The 20438-nt window shown below is 36.1% G+C and overlaps 1 protein-coding gene across 4 annotated transcripts in view; it reads left to right on the top strand.

The window, feature by feature from the left end:
- RAPGEF2 (Rap guanine nucleotide exchange factor 2) overlaps positions 1-20438 on the top strand; it is a 180842-nt gene that overhangs the window by 55354 nt on the left and 105050 nt on the right. For 3 of the 4 annotated variants that reach the window (XM_084286451.1, XM_084286449.1, XM_084286450.1), the window contains exons 2-4: positions 328-398; positions 5248-5304; positions 19398-19481. In XM_084286451.1, coding sequence (XP_084142577.1) covers positions 328-398; positions 5248-5304; positions 19398-19481 — 212 coding nt within the window. The remainder of the gene's footprint in view (positions 1-327; positions 399-5247; positions 5305-19397; positions 19482-20438) is intronic. The other variant, XM_084286452.1, reaches the window with a different exon arrangement.

The following is a 20438-nucleotide window of genomic DNA, read 5'->3' as shown; positions in this document are numbered from 1 at the left end:
TGGCATTGGGAAGCAGGGTAGTTGCACCGTAGCTCACTGGAATTCTGGACCAGGCTTGTTTACTGAACATGAGCAATGATGGCAAAAGCCAAAAGGTTTTCTGTGTTTGAATTTTATGATGTGGTCATTAGCACCATCCTTCCCTGTGTTAGTTTCCGAAGTAGAATCAAAGGTATTCATGCAGATTGCATTTGATCGCCTGTAAATGTGTTATTTCCAATATTTCTGCTGCCCATAGCAGGAAAGCTTTAAATGCTTTATAAAAGCAGAATTTTAACAGCTTGTACCAAATTGAAAATCCTAATAATGTTTTCCATATGTCTGCAGGATTTGGAGATTGTGTATTCCTATTTACATGGAATGGAAGCCTTGTCTAATCTGAGAGAACATCAGCTAAGGTATGATGCTTTATAAGAGCTACTGCTTATGTGTAGAAAAAAGGTTTACACAATTGTGTAGAAATAAACATTTCTTACACAATCTTCTATTTAAGCTGTATTTCATAGAAAGCATGGAAATAATATTTTAATAGGTGTTTGTCACTTGCATTTGATGCTCCCATCAAAAAGCAAGAAGTTGGCTGCCAGAATTTTTATTATCCTTTCATTTTATTGAAATGGAATTCAATGATTTATATGAAGGAGTGCATAATTTTTATTACAGACTTTTTACAGAAGTTTTGAACTTGCGTGGTAGTAGGTATAATCAAAGTTGAATACAATAAAGAAAGTGGTAATGTTTCTACTTCAGAACACTTTCAGCTGAAAATAGTTTTGTCAATGCTTTAAACTCTTCTCACTGAAGCTTCTTCTATCATGGGTATGAACGAGCCCTGAATGCCTTTGGGAGGACTACGTAGAAATAATTTTCAATTGCTTCTGATAGCTAGGTGAGTGCGTAGTGTCTTGCTGCCTCTTGTTTTCATCTCTCCATTGAAAAAGGCCTACTGAAATTCACTATGTACCTCAGTCTCCAGATCTTGTGACACCTTGAGTGTCTGGACAGCTAAGGATTTTGTATTGGAGACTCTCACTATACTTTAGATGGTGTCTTTGACAGACCTGCTACTGTGGTTATTCTTCTTGTTTCTTAATAGGACTTCATACTGGAAGGTTTCCTATAGAGAAGCAAATCAAAGATAAATATATGGTAGTCTGGAAGATTGTTTGAGGAGCTGTATGGAAAAGTAAAGAGGATAGTCTTCTCCCTGAAAGAGAGAAAGTAGAGCTGGGCAGAGGACAAGCACAATTTACTTTGGGTTTGACTTTGATACCAAAATTTGAAGCTGAATTTTTCTATTGCCATAGGAGTGTTTTTTTTTTTTTTTTTTTTTTTTACACTTTTTATCAATTTCCTATCCAGACGATGCATAATTCACAGTAAATCCTCATCATTATTGATTTAAAAAACATAAGCTTAATCCTCAGTGGCACTCAAAGGCCTGTTGAATTCTAAGTTAGATACTTCATTGTTGCATCAACATGTTCATGATGGCAGACATGACATTTAGAAAACAAAAATTCAGTTAAAACAAGTATAAGGATATATAAGGATATTGCTTTGGCCATAAAATTTCTTCCAGGAACTGTCAGGAATTCAGCTGTCAGGAAAAGAGGTTTGAATTTATCTGCCATAAGTGAAACAACTTTTTTTTTTTTTTTGAAACAGTCACTTTTATTTCATTATTTTTGAAATATTTAAGGCACTAAAAGAGTATATGTTAATGCATTAACAAAGTAAAGAAATAGGAGGCTTGGTAACTATACATTGCACTTGTGTACCATACCTTGAATTCAAAAGCTGGCTATCACTGCATCCATTTATTACTTTATTGTCCTAACACTTTCTTCTTGTATGGGTGCATGTATGTATCCCTGTATGCTCCTCCTGCTTTCTGTTATGGGTGGGTGTGTTTTCTTTTCAGGCTGAGACCTAAAGTAAATGCTTTATGTACAATGTACAACTTCTGGTCCTGAAGGAAAGTCTGCACATAGTCTAAATCACTTAAGTAATGCAATAATCATGGAAGCAGTCTATTATTTGGGTTCTGTTTCAGTTTGTGCTTCCTTTTGTGCAGAAGTTTGAGAAAAATTATGTGCTACACATGCAAATGATACTTAGTAAAATAAACAAAACATACAAACAAAAACAACAAACTAATAAATGTCATCATCAGATTTCTTTTCCCCATAAAGCACTTTAATAAAGTAATTTAAATAAAAAAATTCCAGATGTACTTTATATTATTTTTTAAAGACTTGCGTTTATTTGATTTTAAGTCATTGTTTCAGTTGTCTTCACACAAATATCTTACTACCAGCTGAGTCTTCTAAGAGTATTTGGACATCAGTATGTTTCTGGCAGATACAAAAAGGAGGTCTGCACATCTCCTGTATGCTCTACAAGGAAAGAGATTGAACTACTATTATTTTGCATCCTGGGGCTTGCCAACATTTACCGCATCTGAAGATGCTGAAGCAAATTTGGCTTGATTAATGCTCTTAAAAGTTCTAATTTCTGGTTTCTTGCTTCGTCATTCTGTTGGAGTCTTCATTCCCAAGCCAATGTCCTGTAATTGTGAGAAAATAAAAGGTGGACTTTGTCCCAATGTGCTCACGACACATTCTGCAATAGGAATGTTGACTTCAAAGTAGACTGTGTAATTACTTCTCCTTTGAATTTAATCATGCCCTCCTTCCAAAGTATTTTCTGTTTTGCTATTATATGCAAGAGTTTCAGAATATCAAGATATACATAGCTGGAGTTGAACTGATGTTAACTTGTTTACAAAGATCAAAGCATGCACATATGGTTACATGGTATGTTGATTTGTACTTTTTGGCTTCCTGTTCGGAATGAGGTTCTTGCTGAGGAATGTGTGGAACTTGGGCTAGCTCTCCCAGCACAGTACGTTCCTAGAAGAGAGCTTCTGTTTGCAGTGCCATACATGGAAAAGGCTGGATTACCTGCAGATGTGGGACAAAAAGCTTTTATAGCATCCTTTAAGAAACAGCATTTCTTGTGGCTGTGGGATGCCTCAAAGACTTCTGAGATGCATTAAAACTATTGTAGTAAATACAGCCTTCAGTAGTGAATAATTTACCTTGTGGTTTTCTGATGAGCTCATCTTGAATTTATTACGTGTGTTTAGGAGGTGGACAAAGATCACATCTGAGTGAAAATTCAACAGCAGTACTGACCGGAACTAAATCAGTTTTCAAAATACTTGAAGAAATAGTCTATTTTTTACTGTAACTTACAGTAACAGCAATCTCTAACTGTTCCAGTTTAACACAAGAATTGAAATGCTTGTCTACCTTCTGTGCAAGGCATTTTCTCCGCTATTACCATCATAATAATGGTACCAAAATGCTATAAAACTCAGAGCCAGTGGTGAACTTTTGTGACTTTATCAAGAATGTACTTCCTCTGCTTCAAATTCATATGGGAACAAAACTTGCTTGTTAAAGTGATTCTGTTTCCTATAACTCCTACTCTTGGATGGCCTGGTGCCCAGAATCTTTTCAGACCAGTAGGGTACAGACTATCCAGCATGTTTTATAAGCAGTATTTTCATTTTAAAGTTTGATAGCTAACAATGACTTTTCATTTTCTTCTGGTATGTTGTCACCAATAACCTCACATCCACTCGTAACGAACCTCTCAAAGCAGAGGACTGGTGAGAGAAGGCGAGGACCCAGGCACTGGAAGCAGACAGTAGCTTTTTGGTTTCTGTATAGTTTTGGCAAGATTTGATTCTATGGTGGGAAACAGTGTCTGAAAAAGAGGAAGCTCTGTGGTTCAAAAAGCTCCTTGCTGTGCAAGGACGACAGATTTTTCATTAGCAGAAAGTTGTATATAATACACAAGACTTAATTATATACAACACAGAAATTGCTTATAAGAGGAGTTCTCGGAGATGGTCCAAAGACTAAATCCAAAATACTGTGTGTGTGTGGGTGAAGGTGATTAAGCTTGATTCTTGAGAAAATGGAATTAAGATCTAAATTCTTTATGAAAAATTGATAAATTATCAATTACCACTACAAGCCTGTCACTTATGGACAGAAAAAGCATTGGTTTTTAGTGTGCAGACGTAAGTAAAATTCTGAAAGAGAGGAGGGCAAGGGAAACTTTTAGCAGTCTACTGGCTATTGAAATCAATAAATTAGGAAGTTAGCGTAAACAACAAGAAGCCTTTTAAATAGCACACCAAACCCAAATCAGCTCTTCTCGACCTCATATCAACTTCCTTGAGTCTTCTTGCTCAGGCACTTTTGTATGCTTTTATAATACTTCCATGGATAGCCGATCATTGCCACACTGATGACAAATCCTGCAAGGGATGAGAATTTCTTTCCTAAATTTAAATACAGTTTCTTATTTGAATGTTCATATGAGCCTCTTAGGCAAATCTCTGGATGATTCTGTCAAACAGCCCATGTGTTTGTGGTCTGCTTCAGTGCCCTGGGATGTCTAAGGGAGGCAGTGGGTTTTGTTTCTTTCCCACCCTCAGTAAATTACTGCGCCCATTTCCTTAAGACAATAGACAGAAATGTGTTTTTTCCTTCCCACCAAGTTAATGTTGTGTTTCCTAGTATGTGGAAAGGTCTGTTATAGTTGCTTTATGTTATGCATTCACTATATGCCTGACAAATGTGGCGTAAGTGTTTTAATCCTCCTCTCTAGACAGAGGATTTTCCTACAGGAAATTCTCTCCTCTTTGAGCCCTCTGGGATTTAAGCATTAAAATCTGTTGGTAATTTTTTAAGTTAAGTTGCTGAATTCTAACGAAAAGATTGTTAGAATTGATTTACCATGATTTTTTACATTGATTTACCATGCAGCATAACTTCTTGTATTATCTATTGAGCTTGAATGTGAGCTAATGCAATGTGATGGTCTGTTTTTTTTAAAGGTTGCATTGTTTCTTCATAAAGCAACATACTTTTATCAGATAACTTTATAAAATGAGATCAGTATCATTTTACCCACTTTATAATTTTTTTATGGGAGCAATTACATGTAATGTCCTAAATCAAATCTGATTTTGGATAAACTAATAGCTCTAATGCTTAGACTTAACGATTTATGGTCTTAAATTAAGAAATTAGCTAAGGTTTAAATTGATGGTTAATTTCTGTAAGGGCTAGAGGCAAATGTGAAAATGCTGACTAACTTCAGAAAGTGAAGTCTTTTGTGACACTGATACAAATCATAATTAAAAATGACTTCTTTCTCTTTCAGACTGATGTGTGAAACTGTTAGATATGAAAGGCATGAAGCAAATGAAGTCCTGTACTAGTAAGTGTTTCTTCTTCCCTTCATATGGTGTTAATTCTAATTATATTCTGAGTAATTCATTCTGAAGTGTGTTAAGAACAGCATTTCATGCCATCACCCTCCCCCAGTGCAGAGTCTGTAAACATCAGTAAGCTACTCCATTTTCATCATGAAACAATGGAGAAATTTACTGGTTCTGGGGGGAGAGCTTCTAGTGACTTACTTGCTGAAGTGTATTACATTTTTTTATTCAGTGAGATTATACAGAATTAGTAAGTGGGATGTCTTCTCATTACAATAAGTTGTCATTTGGTTTCGCATCAGTTTTGTCAAAGTAGTAGTGATCAGCGTCTCATGCCAGAGGTGCCAAATTGACAAATCTAACGTGGCTTGTAATTAACTGGGATGTGATCTAATGTCATCTCAGATTTACGATAAACATCCGAGAACTGCAGTTTCTTCATTTATACAATCAACTTACTGGTTGATTTATACAATCAACATTTATACAGTCAACTTACTGGTTGATTGTATAAATGGCTAAATAGGTTCATCAGATTTTCATTCATTGCAGCTAGTCCAGGCTCTAAATGAAGATTTGCTGGGTTGTCTGGTATTATTTGAATATTAATGCATGCAAAGAATGCACCTGTGTGCCTCTTTTATGCATATGTATTTTTTTCCTGCACTGACCATTGTAAGGAAGATGTGATTGAACAAACTTCAATGCTAAGCCTTGACTATTCCACAAGGTTAAATTAATGTCTACTGAAACATATTAATCATTTATGTATGGGAAATGCACAAGGTCAAAGTCTGTAGATGGGTAGATTATTTTGTAATCAGATCAATATAATCTTTGCAATTAATTTTACAGATTAATTTGCTAGTGGCTATTGTGCTGGTGTTTTGTCCTTCTGTAGGCAGTTGGGTTTTGTGTCCATTATATTTCCCAGAGTTTTTGTTTAGTTGTAATATCTTGGCTCGTTCTAACCATTCCAATTATATGGAGAATTAATCAAGGCTACTACTTACACATAAAAGCAAGGCAGGGAAAGTTATCAGGGAATACATGTCTAAGAAAATAAAATCTGCAAACAAAATTGTGAAATCAGGGTTAACCTGAAGTGCTTTTTGCCAATCCTTTGCACTGATTTACTTTGTCACTCCTTCTTGTGACTTCATCTTCACCTTGGTTGTTTGCCTGTCATTCCTATTTACTCACTTCTTGACATTTTTTTTTCTCCTTGATTTATTCGGTAGATTTAATAGGCAGTTTGGCAGTTTCTATATATAGATGCTAATACAAAATGTACTTGCTCTAGCATTTCACATCTCTGAAAAAAAATTGATAAAATCATTCAGTGTTATCTTTTGGGTTCAGACTATTAAATATTAGATCAATGTTTTGAAGTCATGAGTGTATATTATGTCAATCTGAGTTGTAGGTTTATATTTTATTTTAATGGGCAGTTTGACATCTGTGTGGTGAGAAAATCCCTTAGACCCTAAAATCTAATTTCAGCCTTCTATTTTTAGCACAATAAACCTGGAGGGATACCTTTTTTTTGCTGCATAAATTCAGCATACATACAGGGAATGGCATTCTTCTAAGCAGAACTCCAAATTTATAAAGTACACATTGTGAGAAACTCTTAGAGTACTGCAGGGGATAAGCAATATGATGAAGGTTAGAATCAATGCCCTTGGTTATAAGATTCAGGAAATGAACTTGGAGCACACAACCTGGTCGTTTGCATTGAACGTGCCAGAATTCTTCACTCAAAATTCTTCTTTCATTCATGAAGGCTAAGGGCTTTTTTATTTGTTTTTAAATTAAACGGGAAGTCTAAGTCAGCTTTTTTTTCCCGGCAATGATATGACTTGCATGGAAATTTGAAATCGGGTGCTAATCTTCTGTGTTCATTAGAAAAAATCTATTAAAATAGCTGCAACTGTTGGAGCTGTTAATTGCCCTGTGTGTGTGACCTCCCTGAGGCACAGCTTAATGTCTCGGTGAGAATAAGCTAAATTCTTATCTGTGGATGCTAACATGAAAACAGATATACTTGCTTTGTTTATTTTATTGAATTTCAGTCATTGTTAAAATTCTGTTTGTACCTGCGTGGTCAGCTGCATTTATAAAAATGGTAAATTTCTGTTGCATAAAATTTCTGTTGCATATAGGCAATGCTGAAAATACTTGTCTGCATTCGGTATAAACACAGTAAACTTTTTATCCTCTGTTTTTTAAGAAGTTGTTAATGTTCTAAGTATCTCTGTAGATCCTTTTTTATTGGCCAAAGGGATAAAATGGAGCATGTTGTTTAAAATTGGCTTATCTGCATTTACTTTACTATCAGCGGGTGTGCATGGTAGTGACAAATTCTCAAACCCTACGGCAATATCCCTGTTTAAATGGAAACTGGGTTATTAAGAGTGGCAGTTCAGGTCGAGTTATTCTTCATTTGCCAGTCATCCTACTACTTTAATTTGATGGGAGGTTAATGATAAAAGGGCTTAAAACCTTCAAGGCAAAGTTACAGAACTGAGATTTTACTTGACACACATACCTGGCTTTTTTAACCTGCTTCCTTTATTCAAATCTCCCTAAAAATCCCATATTTAGTTTGGTCACTTGATTTTGTGGGTAGTTCAAAGAAAAAAATATGTTTTTCATAACTGTGTAATAGTCACAGTTGTCATATCCAAAAGTAAGTTTCTAATTAACATTTTTCTTGGAAACCAAAGTTTTAGGAGATTTTTAGATAGATGGTGCATGTATCTCTGGAGGGTAGAACAGAATTTTTCAGATCAAAATTTAAATATTTGCTATGGTAGCAGAAAGAGATCTTTGGCAATAAAGATTTTACTTCTAAGCTTTTGATTTTTTTTTCTCCCCCCCCCCCCCCCCCCCCCCCATTAGTCATACAGTGGCTGGATTTGGTTTTCAGCCATGCTGTTCCATATTTCTGTATGTATTTGAAAGTGTCTCAGTTGCACGAGCCTCCCAAGTCCTGTGTGAGGTGTCCCAAGTACACACCTGGGTTCTCTTCCTGTAATTTTTACTGTTGCTGTAATTAAAAAGCGTGCACATTTGAAACAGAACTTGCCGTCTTCTGTTTTAGATGGAACAAAGTCATTGCCCTATCTAAAGCTGTGTTTTAATATCGTGCAAAAATTTTCTTGTTTGTGGTACAGGAGGATTAGACTGACTGTAGCAGAGATGTTCCTTGGTATCTAGATCAGTGCATCTCAATGCTCTTTGGCTTATTCTTTGTGTAAGGAAGTCTTGTATATCTTTAAGCTTCCCTGTTTTCGTTACTGCAGACATCTGACTGGCAGAAAATATTTAAGTTTTGATGACCTGCTTTCCGAAGTCACTCAGTAATAATATCTTCAGTGTTTTGGAATTGCCATGTTACAGCACAGCATGTTTTTGTGCTTGTCTTCTCTTTGGCTTCTGTGCAGTTGAGCCTGGAGCTCACTCAGCTGCTGTTTATGTTGTTTTAAAAACAAGCAAAGAAACAAAAACTCAACCCAGGTTGTTGGGAAGTGTTTTATATTTTTAGAGAATTTTTCAACCTGATAGGGATAAGCTTCTACCTACTATGTGTCCCTTCTGAGGAGATTGTGAGATTCTTAGTTTGGATTTAAGCTGGTATCAGTAACAAATTTCTCCGTCTGTAGCAATTTAGTAATATGCCACTTGTTTTGATTGTGTTGATTGTTAGAAAAGAACAAGTATTAAAAGAACTGTACTTGTCTCCTGTGCATCTTGAATTGTAATGTTAAGGTCTGTGGTTGGAAGTATCTCCCATTTAACACCAATGTTTCTGTGTACTCTGATGCCATTCAGTTGTGCAACCTTGCATTCAGTTGTGCAATCAGGCTGCAGAGCAGAGATGGCTGGGGACATCCTTGACAGGCTGCTCTTCTGGAGAGGAGACAGGCTGAGATCTGCCCGTGGGTCGTGCATTGCGCATACAGCTGAGGAAGGATTCTAGATGTAGTTTGTAAAGCGTCCCTGTATCTTAGCCAGACTGCTAAAACGGAGTTTTGTTTGCAGCTGTAGGTCGATGTCATTAACACACAGTTGCTCTGTGAGAGACGGTCAGGTGAGAAATGGATCTGCTGGATTCTTTAAGAATGGGAAACTGAGAGTTGATTTTTGAAGCCCTACAATAAGAGTGATGTTGAGCAAGTTCGTGGAACACTCACACTTGAATATTGCCTGAAGACTTTCAAAAGGATAGAAGCAGCAAAAAAAACAACCAACCAAAAAACCCCACAAAGTGGCTCGCCAGTTATGCATAGACTTACTTAACTGTGCAATGAAGCATAAGAAAGATGAGCTAAAACGTTGCTGGTTAGCTATTGCTGCGGGTTCTTGAAGCAGAACAGCTCTGCAGAGCCCACCTCACTGAAATTGTTTTCTGACACTTGTGTTAGGGAGGTGTGCTTGTATGTTCTGAACATGTTTACAAAGACTTACAATGGTGATCTCTTAAAGACAAGTTATTCTGTATAGATATGACCTCTATATATACAGTTATGTTTTTTAAATATTAAGCTTAAAGCCTACAATGTTACAGAAATAACTGAGGAGTGTGTAAGGATCAAGCTAACATTTCAATTAGTGATATTCTTGGTGATCAGTAGTATTTATTCTCTTGTATGCTTAATGCTTTGCATGTAACCAGACTTTTTGATTTTGACCAGGAAGTACCTTGTTTTAGAGACTCTAGGTCACATTTCTGCAGTTACTGCTTTTTTTTTTTTTTTTTTTTTCATGAATGTTATTGACTTCAGAAAATCCCTACAAAAGGTATCTTCCTTGATCCTCTTAGGAATATGAGGCATTTTGAAAATGATTTAAAATGCTTTGAACGAACAGTAAACTCAGAATACATCTGTTTGAGGAATCTCTCTGTATCGGCATCCTAATTTTCAGGTAGACATCATCAGGCAATAAGTATTAATTCTGCTTATGCGTTCGTAGATTTCTGTGGAAGTCATACAGTAGTTTAATAATGCAAAGAATTGCCACAGCATGACTGGTCTATTTTTTCTTTTTTTTTCCCCCTACCCCCTAAAGTATTCCTAAAGGTGCATTATATCTGCTTATAGTTGGGCGGTTGCCCAAGTAGTGTTGGGATATTGCCAGTTCTGCACTGCAGTAAATCAGCATCCTGAATTTATACATCTTCTTGTGGATACGTTTTCAATGAGGAATATCTTAGGCAATGTATATCATTAAAACAAATAAATTCAAGGACTTGGCAGTTAGGTCTCTGTAAGCAGACACAGGAATCAAGGCTTCTTAATAGTGTCAGTGATCGATGTTACAGTCTGTTGGCTTTGCATAGTCAGTTCAAAATTTGTGTTATTGTTTGACCTGATTTTGAGACATTAAGACTAAAATGAAGTTTTTGAAGGGATTTTAATTTGCAGCTTCCTCATGTTTTACTAAAGGCTATCAAGTTTTTATCACTGCTGTAATTTTGAGAATAAAAGCCTTGATTTTTGGAGAAATATTGTAATGGAATAAAATTTAATAGCAGAGTTGTCTGACTATAATGACCACAGAATATTTTGGTTGCAAGATCATACTATTTTTACTACAACTGTCATCCTTTTTCGTATGATTTAGGAGACTATATTTTTTTTGTACTGAATTTCTCTTCTCTGACATCAAGGAGCAGTAATTCACGGTCCAAGTTTGACATCAAAATTTCAATGACAATATACCAGCTAGATTAAATATATTTAAACATACAAAGTTGCATTATGTATTTAATAATCATCTATTTAATCAGCTAAGTCTAACAGACTGGTACTTGCTAACGAAACTGCAATAATCAATTTGATTGAATTTTGTTTGCTTTTACTGACATTCTATTTTAAAATGGAGAGATTACAAATAAATGAAATACTCTGAAGAAAACCATGCTCCTCATGATATGCTTTCATATACACTGAAGAATTGTTTCTGGGACTGAATGCTTCATTTATTCTTTGTTTCCCAGTCTTGCTACCAGGAGATAAGACACCAGTTTTCATCAGATGTCCATTAATAAAATATAACCACAGGCATAAGTTGAAATGTCCGTGCTAAGATATTTAATGAAAATTAGAAGCTCTAATTTGAGTTAAGTTTTATCACTGGATATAGTTTGACTTTCTTTTATTTAAAGATAAGAATAAACATAGCTTGAATGTGTTCATTTAAAAAAAAATATGGAAATTTTATGTTGCAGACATTCAGTATCCAACGTTTTATTTCTGTGTTTGGGATATACTTCTTAATGTCACGAAGCATATTTAAAATGCTGTTGCAGATACCAGATATCTGCATAACTAACTAACTAAGATTACAGACAATTCTGACAATGAGTAAATGATTTTTTGATTATTCTGAGTATTGCAATGAAGGAGTGCTAGTGGGTAGGCTTTTTGGGCAAAGAGATGTCTACCTGAGAGAACTGTTTAACTGGAAGACGTTTGACATACCAAGCCACTTCAGGGCTGAAAGTCTAATTGTGGAAATGGTTATTCAATTAAACAAATGCTCCACTATGTATAGCTCTCAGCATACAGAGGATAGTTCAAATGAGCAAAGAGAAACAGACAGATTAATCTGCTGAAACAATATCCTATGGAACATAAGCCTGCAGAGCAATGTTCCTTCTAATTTCTTCTTGTGTAGCATTAAATGCCTGAAGGAGGTCCCAGTTCTGACATGTCAAATTTCCTTTGTTCCTCAAGTGGAGACCTGGGAGTATGAACAGTGTCTGTTCTGAATTATTCTGTGTTTGTGCTCTGAAATGTATTCAACTCATATTGAGTATGAGTTCATAGAAGTGTAATCTGCTAGGTACATCTTGGTTTGAGATATAATTTCTTTCATCAAAATAACTACAAAAGTTGTAGCTGTAAGAGCAGTACTATATACAGTTTAAACAAATTCTGAATCGTTTAGTAGTTGAAAATTTAATGATCCACCAAAAAACAAACAAACAAAAAAACCACAAAAACAAAAAACAAAAAACAAAACAAAAAAAAAAAAACAAAACAAAAAAACAAACAAACAAACAAACAAAAAACCAACAAAGTAGGTCTTCCACAACCAAGAAAATGTTCTTGCCAATTTCTTGATGTTTTCTGTGAAGTAGCTTGGAAAATACAGATTGTACCTCTGAATTGGAAAGTAACTTTGTTGGGTGTTATTTGATGCAGTGGTGTTGCTGAGCACTGGATTGAATACCCAATGTTGAAGGGAGAATGACGCTTCTGTTGTCAGAGCTCAGCAGTAGTTACATGCAATCAGTTTCCGTGCTTGCTTCCATTGAGTCCTGTGTACTCTTCAACTTCTTTGCTGTTTTAAATGTGTCAACTGAGAAATATGATGAGAAAGTGGTCGAGGCAGCAAAGACTTCTGTTTAGCATATGCTTTCAAGTCCAGATGCTGAACATTGCCACTGAAGTGAAGTCTCATTTGACAGAAATAAAGTATGTTTGACAGCAACCATCACAAAGAACTGCAAGTTCTCACCCTAGTACGTGTGTGTGACATTCATTGTCCCAGTGAAACCACACGCACTCAAGTAGTCATGTGCTGAGCATGATTCATTGTTCCAGAGGTTTTGGAGTGCAACACCCCAACTTGAGATGAGAGAATTAAAGGTATTGCAATGGCCCTAATTTGTAGCTATTGCTAAAGACTTAAAGAAAAGTCATGCATCAGGATTTGTTAGGTGTAGGATAGGAGAGGTTTTACTACAGACAGCGTGGAGATTGGGATTTACTGGGTCTTTCAATAGGTTGAGTCAAATCTTCATTGTTTCTGAGCATTTTGGAAGTTTTTTCACTACCTTATTTGATCAGGAAATCCAAAAGCTAACATTGGAAAAACTCCGCTACTGTATAATAATGCCCTTCAGAATTGGTATGTGTGGGGAATGTGTATTGAAACAAGTTACTTTTTGTGCATTTTTTTAATGTTTTGGAAACATGAAGTTTCCAAACTGGATGGTTTGAGTGACAACTATGAATTTACTTTGCAAAGTTCTGTCTTCGGCTTTTTTTCCTGTCAGTTTTGAAGTTGAGAAGTACGTTGTCTGGCTGCAGGTTGTAGTTGCGTAAAAAGGACTACGTCAAGGAAGCTAGGGAGGAAAATTTAAGGGAAAGATATTACAATCCAGTGTCTGGATTTCCTTTTCTAGTTCCTGAATTCACGTAAGTCATGCTCTTCTTCATTCCGGAAAATTAAATATAGATTCTCCAGGAAATCTCCTGCCCTCAAGCGCTGTAATATTAGGGTCAAGGTTTAAAGTAGCTTTCTTTGGGTTTTATACAGCTGATTTAAACGTAGATTATGAAAAAAGAAAGTCTGCATAGTGGTAACTGTTCTGGTATTGGCTTTGTTTTGCACCACTTTCAGGTTGAAAGACCATTAAATTGTGGCACCTGAGTCCTTTTGTTGTCTTCATGGAATAAAAACCCTGTCTTCTGCTAAAGACCACTTCTTGTTCTTGAGTTTCAGATTTTCCTCTGCACTGCAGCTGAGTGCTCTTAAAGGATGTAGGCCCATGAGCAGTAATGTAATCCTAGTGTGGTAACACAAGTGTAATTGTAGTGTGACTGGTATCCTGCTTATAGCCCTGCTGGTTCTGTAAAGCTTGGATGGGAATCCCCAAGGTTTAATTGTGTTCTTGTTGGCTTTAACATAGGTAGGACAGAATGACTACGTGTGTTAATTTTCTCCAACTGCCTCTTAAGATTTGACTTTTGGGTTGATATAGTATCCTGCTGATTCTCAGCAGGATAAATTGCCTGTGACATCTTTCTTAGTAACAAATCGTGTTTTCTGTAACTTGGGGAGGAGGATAGCTGTACTCCGTTTGGTAGGTACTATAACTTGAACAGTTCTCAGTTTCATCCAGATAAATACCCAGAACAGTAGGTAAGCTGGAAGGCAAAACAAGAGAAACCACACACACACACATGCACCAAAAGAAAGAAACCCCCACAGTTGTACATATTTGAAGCAATTTATGCCATTGTTCTAAGGCCAAGAAGTGAAGCCACTTCTGGCCTGCAAAGAAGATCAGTGAATACCTGCTGGGAAATGTACAGTATGTGCCAATAACTGTCCTGATTTCAGGTGTTTCTGCTCACTAGCAGGGAGGAAGGGAGGAACTCAAAGCTACGTGGAAGTGCTGCCTGTCCAGGTTGTGAGGGCTTTGTTTTCAGGCTGTGAGGGCTTTGTTTTCAGGCTGCACTGCACTTCTAGTCTTATAGTGCCAGACTGCTGCTGTGTCATCAAAGGTAGTTGTGTTAGCCAGCACTGGCACCCTTAGAAAACTCAATGTTGAAAAGATCTGCTTTGGTCAATGCTGGATGAAGTGCCTAAGTGCAGTTAAACACAGGCTTGCAAACCCAGTCAGAGATGTCCTTTCTACAAAATCCTTTTAACCATAGTTTGTTGCCAACCCTTTGATGCCATCTTCATGAAGACAGTTTCTCTGTGCACTGTCAGTGGTAGGCAGTATTCTAGCAGTTAAAGAAAACTCAGTAATTAGGCTTAGGTTTCTTCTCTATAATAATTATTATTTTGTTTTAAAACAAAATGTAAAATGTGATCTCAGAGAAAGCAGATGCAGAACACTCATTTAAAGGCTAAAATGACATCTGCATGAGTCCTCCTGTGGCTTGAAAAAGAGCTTTTGTAGATCAATACTGTAGCTCCTCTGCAGTTTCTTGTGTAGTTCCTTGTAGGCAGAGAAGTCCTGAGGAATGTAGGATGCGTTATTGCTGAACAATGTGTCAAGCACAGCACAGAAAATGTGGAAACTCAATGGAAAGCCACTTCATGTTTGAATAGTGTAGTGAAAAGCACAGGATCCTTAAAATGAAAAGATTGTATATGGTTTGTGTAACAGCACTTTCTAGCAAAAACTTTCTAGCTGGCTGCCAAAATAGCTTTGTTAAGGTTTAATTCAAAACAAGTGAAGTGCAGCAAGTGTTGAGGGGCACAGGAGTTAAATATATTTTCATATAAAAGGAGTATATCAGTCTCAAATTTGTCTGTGCCTTAATTTGGAGGGGAATGTGTGTTCTGGGGAAAAGAGAGTGTTTTCAGCATGTGTGTTTTCTTAAGAAATGTTTTGTTCAAGACTATATTAAGACACAAGTAACTGTAAGGATGAAGAGAATGAAAATACATCAGTGTTCTTGCTCTTGAAGACTGTCTTGGAGATATTTATGATGTTTTGTTGGCTGGAACTGAAAGCTTATAAGAACACACAGTATCTTTTGAGGAAGGTATCTTGAATGCATTTATCTTCTGTAGTAAGCTTCCACAATTATGGTGCACCAGTATTAAAGATGTGTATACATGTTTGTTCAGATAATTAAAGAGTTTAATACAGAGGGTTTTGTATGTTCTTCATAACATGATGCAGGTACCTTAGGAGAGCTTGGAGATTCACAAATATGAGTATAAAAGTGGCTATCAAAGTGCACATAAAGCAAAAGGAAAGCAAAAACAATCAGGTAACCAAAATCAGACTTGAGGAGATAGTAGTATCACTCTCAGCTGTCAAATGAATGTATGTTTTTTTGATTATATGTAGTGGACAAAGTATGGTGCTAGTGACGGATAAACGAAAAAAAAATTTCGAAAAACAAAAATTTTTTTTTCTCCTTTTTTTTAAAAAAGTTGAATGATTTAACTGAGTGAAAAGTCATGCTCTGTTCAGTAAGAAAAACTTAAACTACTGCAGTTAAATGTATACTCATTATAGCTATTTGTTAAATAACTGGAAGTTAAACTCAAAAGAAGCATAAGGATGGATTTGGATATTGAACATATTGACTGATGCTTGTGAAAACCAGTGTCTGTCTTTCTCTTTGGAGTTAAAGATGCCCAATGAGAAAAGGTAGCTAAAGCCCCTTATGAATAGATAGTTTGGCAGAGGGATTTAAATCGATCATTGGCCTTTGAAGGAAAAAGAAAAGCTTGTGTAGTACAAGATTTTGCACAATTTGAAATATTTGACTGTTGGTTTAAAGGCATCTTTTAATTTTGTTTCAATTCTTGGAAATGGCATTCTGTAAAAGTATAAACAAATCTTCTAGATTTTTTTGCCTTAGTGTCATAAAGTCTCTGACCCCAGCTGAGTTTATTTTTTATTTTTTTGTCAGACTACACATTTATACTTAGTCAAATAATTTTTAGGAAAAGGAGGAAAAACAAAACAAAACAAACAAACAAACAAACAAAAAACCACAAAACACTTCCACCAACTTAAGTGATAATATAATGCACTGTAATATGTGTGGAAAAATTATCATTGAAATCCTAATGGAGTTACTTCCCAGGAACTTGGGAAATCAGTTTAACAAATCAGTCTAGCAGCCTTTGCTGAAAATGACTATCTTAGAAACTTTCAAGTATGCTGATTGGTGTAGATTATTAGTATTTAGAATGGCATCCATTAAAAAACAAACAACGAAACAACCCAGCAGATGTGCAGTTCAGCAGCAGTGCTGGTTATACACGTGTCAGCTTAGGATGTGTTTTTTTTTTTTTTTTTTTTTTTTGGGGGGGGGGGGAGTAGGAAGTGTGCATATAGATGTGTGATTTTACTGAGGTGTTTGTTTATGCTTTTAAGAGCTCTGTTGTCTTTTGAAGTGCTGCTTTTCTCTGCATTAATCTGCCTCTCTGTATCTATGTGCAATGTTGATTTTTTTCTGGAGTAACAAGTTTGAGGTCAGTATAGATCCATATGAGAAACAAGCACGAGAAGCACGTTTCTAAAAAGTCAGGCTGAAACACTTCAATTATGGAAATCAAAACTGTTTGTTGTCTTAACTGTGATGGCATGCGAGTGCTTAATTTCCTATTGTGCATCAGTATACAGTAGTATTTCCTGAAGTCTTCATTTTGAAGATACTAAGTGTTCACTCCCTAGAGAAGACTTTCCCTCTCTTTAACCTAGATGAGTTTCTGCCCTTGTCAAGTGCAGGTGTTTTCAGTCTAGGTACTGCATCTTTTTATGCAGTAAGCTTTTGTGTAAATTCAGCAACAAAACACATTGCCTCCCAGAGAGCTTTTGTGCCTATTTTTCTTTTTAAATTGGCTTCTTGACTGTGAGCTGTGAAGTCATCTGTGAACAAGGTACATCAGAGGCTATCTTCTATGACTTGCTATGGTACTTGCTCTCAGCTGAGGTGTTTTGCCAATTTATTTTTGACTGGCCTGTAGAACTGCTTACAGACTTACCATTTGATAAACTTGTGTATCAAACAAGTAAAAAGCCCTGCAACTTTTTGCTGAAGCTTTCCTGTGGACAAACCCAGGGTGGAACGTATGGTTGCATTTCTAGGGAAGTATGGGTGGGGCATGTGCATGCACAAGGTCTGTAGAGGAATACTGGTGTAGCTTCACTTGCCAGAAGCTACTGATGTAAACTTCTTGATCAGTAAAAACAAAAACTTTGAAGACTTGGTTGCTGAACCCAAGTTCATTAATGTTATTAAATTAGTAGTAAGAGTGATACACTGTCTGAAGAGCTTTTAAAATTTATTGTTGTGCTTGTATTTACTCTGCTTGCTTCTTTTTAGAGCAAATGCATTGATATGGTACAAACTGCTGCACCACACAGTCCTAAATGCCAGACTTGTTTTGCCAGCTTGGTCATAGGCTGATAGAAAAAGAAATATTGGCTGCATTATCTTTGTTAATTGAAGGGTTTTTGGACATAGACGATGTCCTCATTTTCCTCTGTTAATTCTCCATGTTTCTGCTGTTTGTTCCTTAACTCATCGTTGTATTGCACAGTGTAAAATGGGAATAGAGTAACTTTCTGAATTTTGGAGTTTGCCATTTTGCTCTTAGCTGTTTTAAGCCAGCTCCCTTTCTCTTTCGACCCTGCCAATGCAGGTGCTTTTAAAATCTTGTTTCATCACATAAAAAAACATGCTGCTAACTGCACATAGCCAACTTACATTTGAGGTTGGGTTTTAATACTATGCTGTCATCGTCATTAAAGGATGTGGGCTGTTCTTGCTTGAAGTTAGAACTAATTGTTGCTGAAGACTTGAGACATGTAATTTTAAAAAATGAAGGTGCTACAGATTAATTAAGTAATCTGCATCTCTTAGAGTGTCACTGGGGACATAGTTTTCGGCTAAGAACACTAACACAGTTACTAATGGGATTCAAGTATGCCATTACTGAGCTGCTTTGGAAGAAGCAGTGGGAGTGGCAAAAAACAAAGTAAAGTACAGGCATTCTGAGTACAGGCTGTTGAAACGGCACAAGATTTCTACTGCAGCTATTTCTAGTAACCTTAAGGAACTACTTTGTTTTCCTAACTAAACATTACCTGAACTTATCCAAGAATTTAAACCTATAAGAAAAAAAAAGTATTACTCAAGTAGCAAGTTCTCAATCTACGATAGAATGAACTGGGACTGCATGACAACATCTTCATTTGTGTCCCTTGTTGGTGAGAGGAGGGACAAACTTTTATTAGCAATTTATTCTTGGGCTGCAAAGAAGCACAAATTGGCCAGTAAGGAGTAGCAGTAGATAAGGTTGACTACAAATCTTACATAGGTTTACCTCTGCAAATGTTTCCAGAACTCTCTTACTGTGTGGAAAGGCAGAATGATGCTGAGGGGCAGATTTCTTGAGAAAAGGAGGGAAGATTTCTAGAACTGTGAAAGGAGGCCTTATTTATAGAGTGAAAGATGTAAGAGGAAAGTAATGGATTCAACAGAATACAGTGTCATGTATTTACTATAGCTTGATTTCCTTTTGTTAGCTTTCAATTAGATTTCACTAGATTTTTATGCTGTTACCAAATGGATAGATACACATTTTAAAAAGTGAAATATGTGGGATGAGACATTCTAATAATGTATATGTTTGCAGGTAGAAATTGACTACTTTGATGAATTTGTTCTGTAAATGATTGAACTAAGATCTTCTTTTGGAATTTTGAGCATTTTTGGCTCTTTGTGATGTTCTTTCTACTGGCAATTTGGTAGTGCTATCAGTTGCTTAAATCAAGTGTCTTATTTTGTCATTTTCTTTATTGCAGCCCTGATGATATTGGTACCTGTTGGTATATCCTGCTGTCTGGTTCAGTCTTCATTAAAGAATCCATGTTTCTTCCAAGGAGCAGGTATGTCAGCTATGAATAATCTGCATTTAAACAAAACTCGTGTTAGATGTAGAGAATTTGTAGAATTAAAAGGCAACCTTTATGCTTAATAGAAGTGCAGAAGTATACACGTGCTTTTCCTACCTTTGCTGGCTTGTAGTAGTTTTATGTCTGCAGCTAGAGTTGAAAGCCCATCATTTTCTACACTGTACAAACACCCAAAGCATCATCAAAGACTGCTAATATAAAAAATAAACACAAAACCAATACAAGAACAACAAAAAACACTTTATCCCTAAACCCCCAAAACAGAATGAAGTACTGGGTAGACTGTTCCTGTGAGTAATCAAATGTGAAGCTGTAGTGCATCCTATGATTTATGTTGCTTTTCTGAGGCTTTACTTTGCACAAGACTTCGTGCATGTTTTAACATATGCTTAGATCATGTTACTGCCAGTTTTGCTACTTTTCTTTAATGTTATGCTTTGTGTAAATGAATTTGCAATAAAAAGTGATATTTTATGTGGGGAAAAAGAAAAGTTTAAGTGTGAGACTGTCAAAACCTATATCACTTCTGTAAAAAAAAAATAAAATAAAATATTATGAGCTATGGAAAAAATGCAGAAAAACTACAAAGATTTTAGTGGAAGCAGAACAGAATCACTTCAAAATGCTGGTTATGTGCATATTCATTCAAACTAGTATAAAAGGTTCCTTTAAAGTAAATAACACGTAGTAAAATTTGTGAAAGGCAGAATGAGCAAATGACCCCTGGAAACTTCCTTACAGCTTTTAAACAGTGGGAAGCCAATTGAAAGCTATCATTGGTTGGTATACGAACAATTAAATATTCAAATCTGCCTCTCACTGGGAGAAGGACACTGGTCTTGGGACTTCCATTTGACGATGATTGGTATGTTTTTGGTGTAAGCAAATATCTTGCATATTTAAGAGGACAGGCATTGCAGATAAAAAGGC

The sequence above is a fragment of the Netta rufina genome (assembly GCF_964035555.1).
Source record: "Netta rufina genome assembly, chromosome: 4".
NCBI classification, from domain to species: domain Eukaryota; kingdom Metazoa; phylum Chordata; class Aves; order Anseriformes; family Anatidae; genus Netta; species Netta rufina.
Note: the sequence above shows the minus strand (reverse complement) of the source record. Positions and strands in the feature narration are given on the sequence as shown.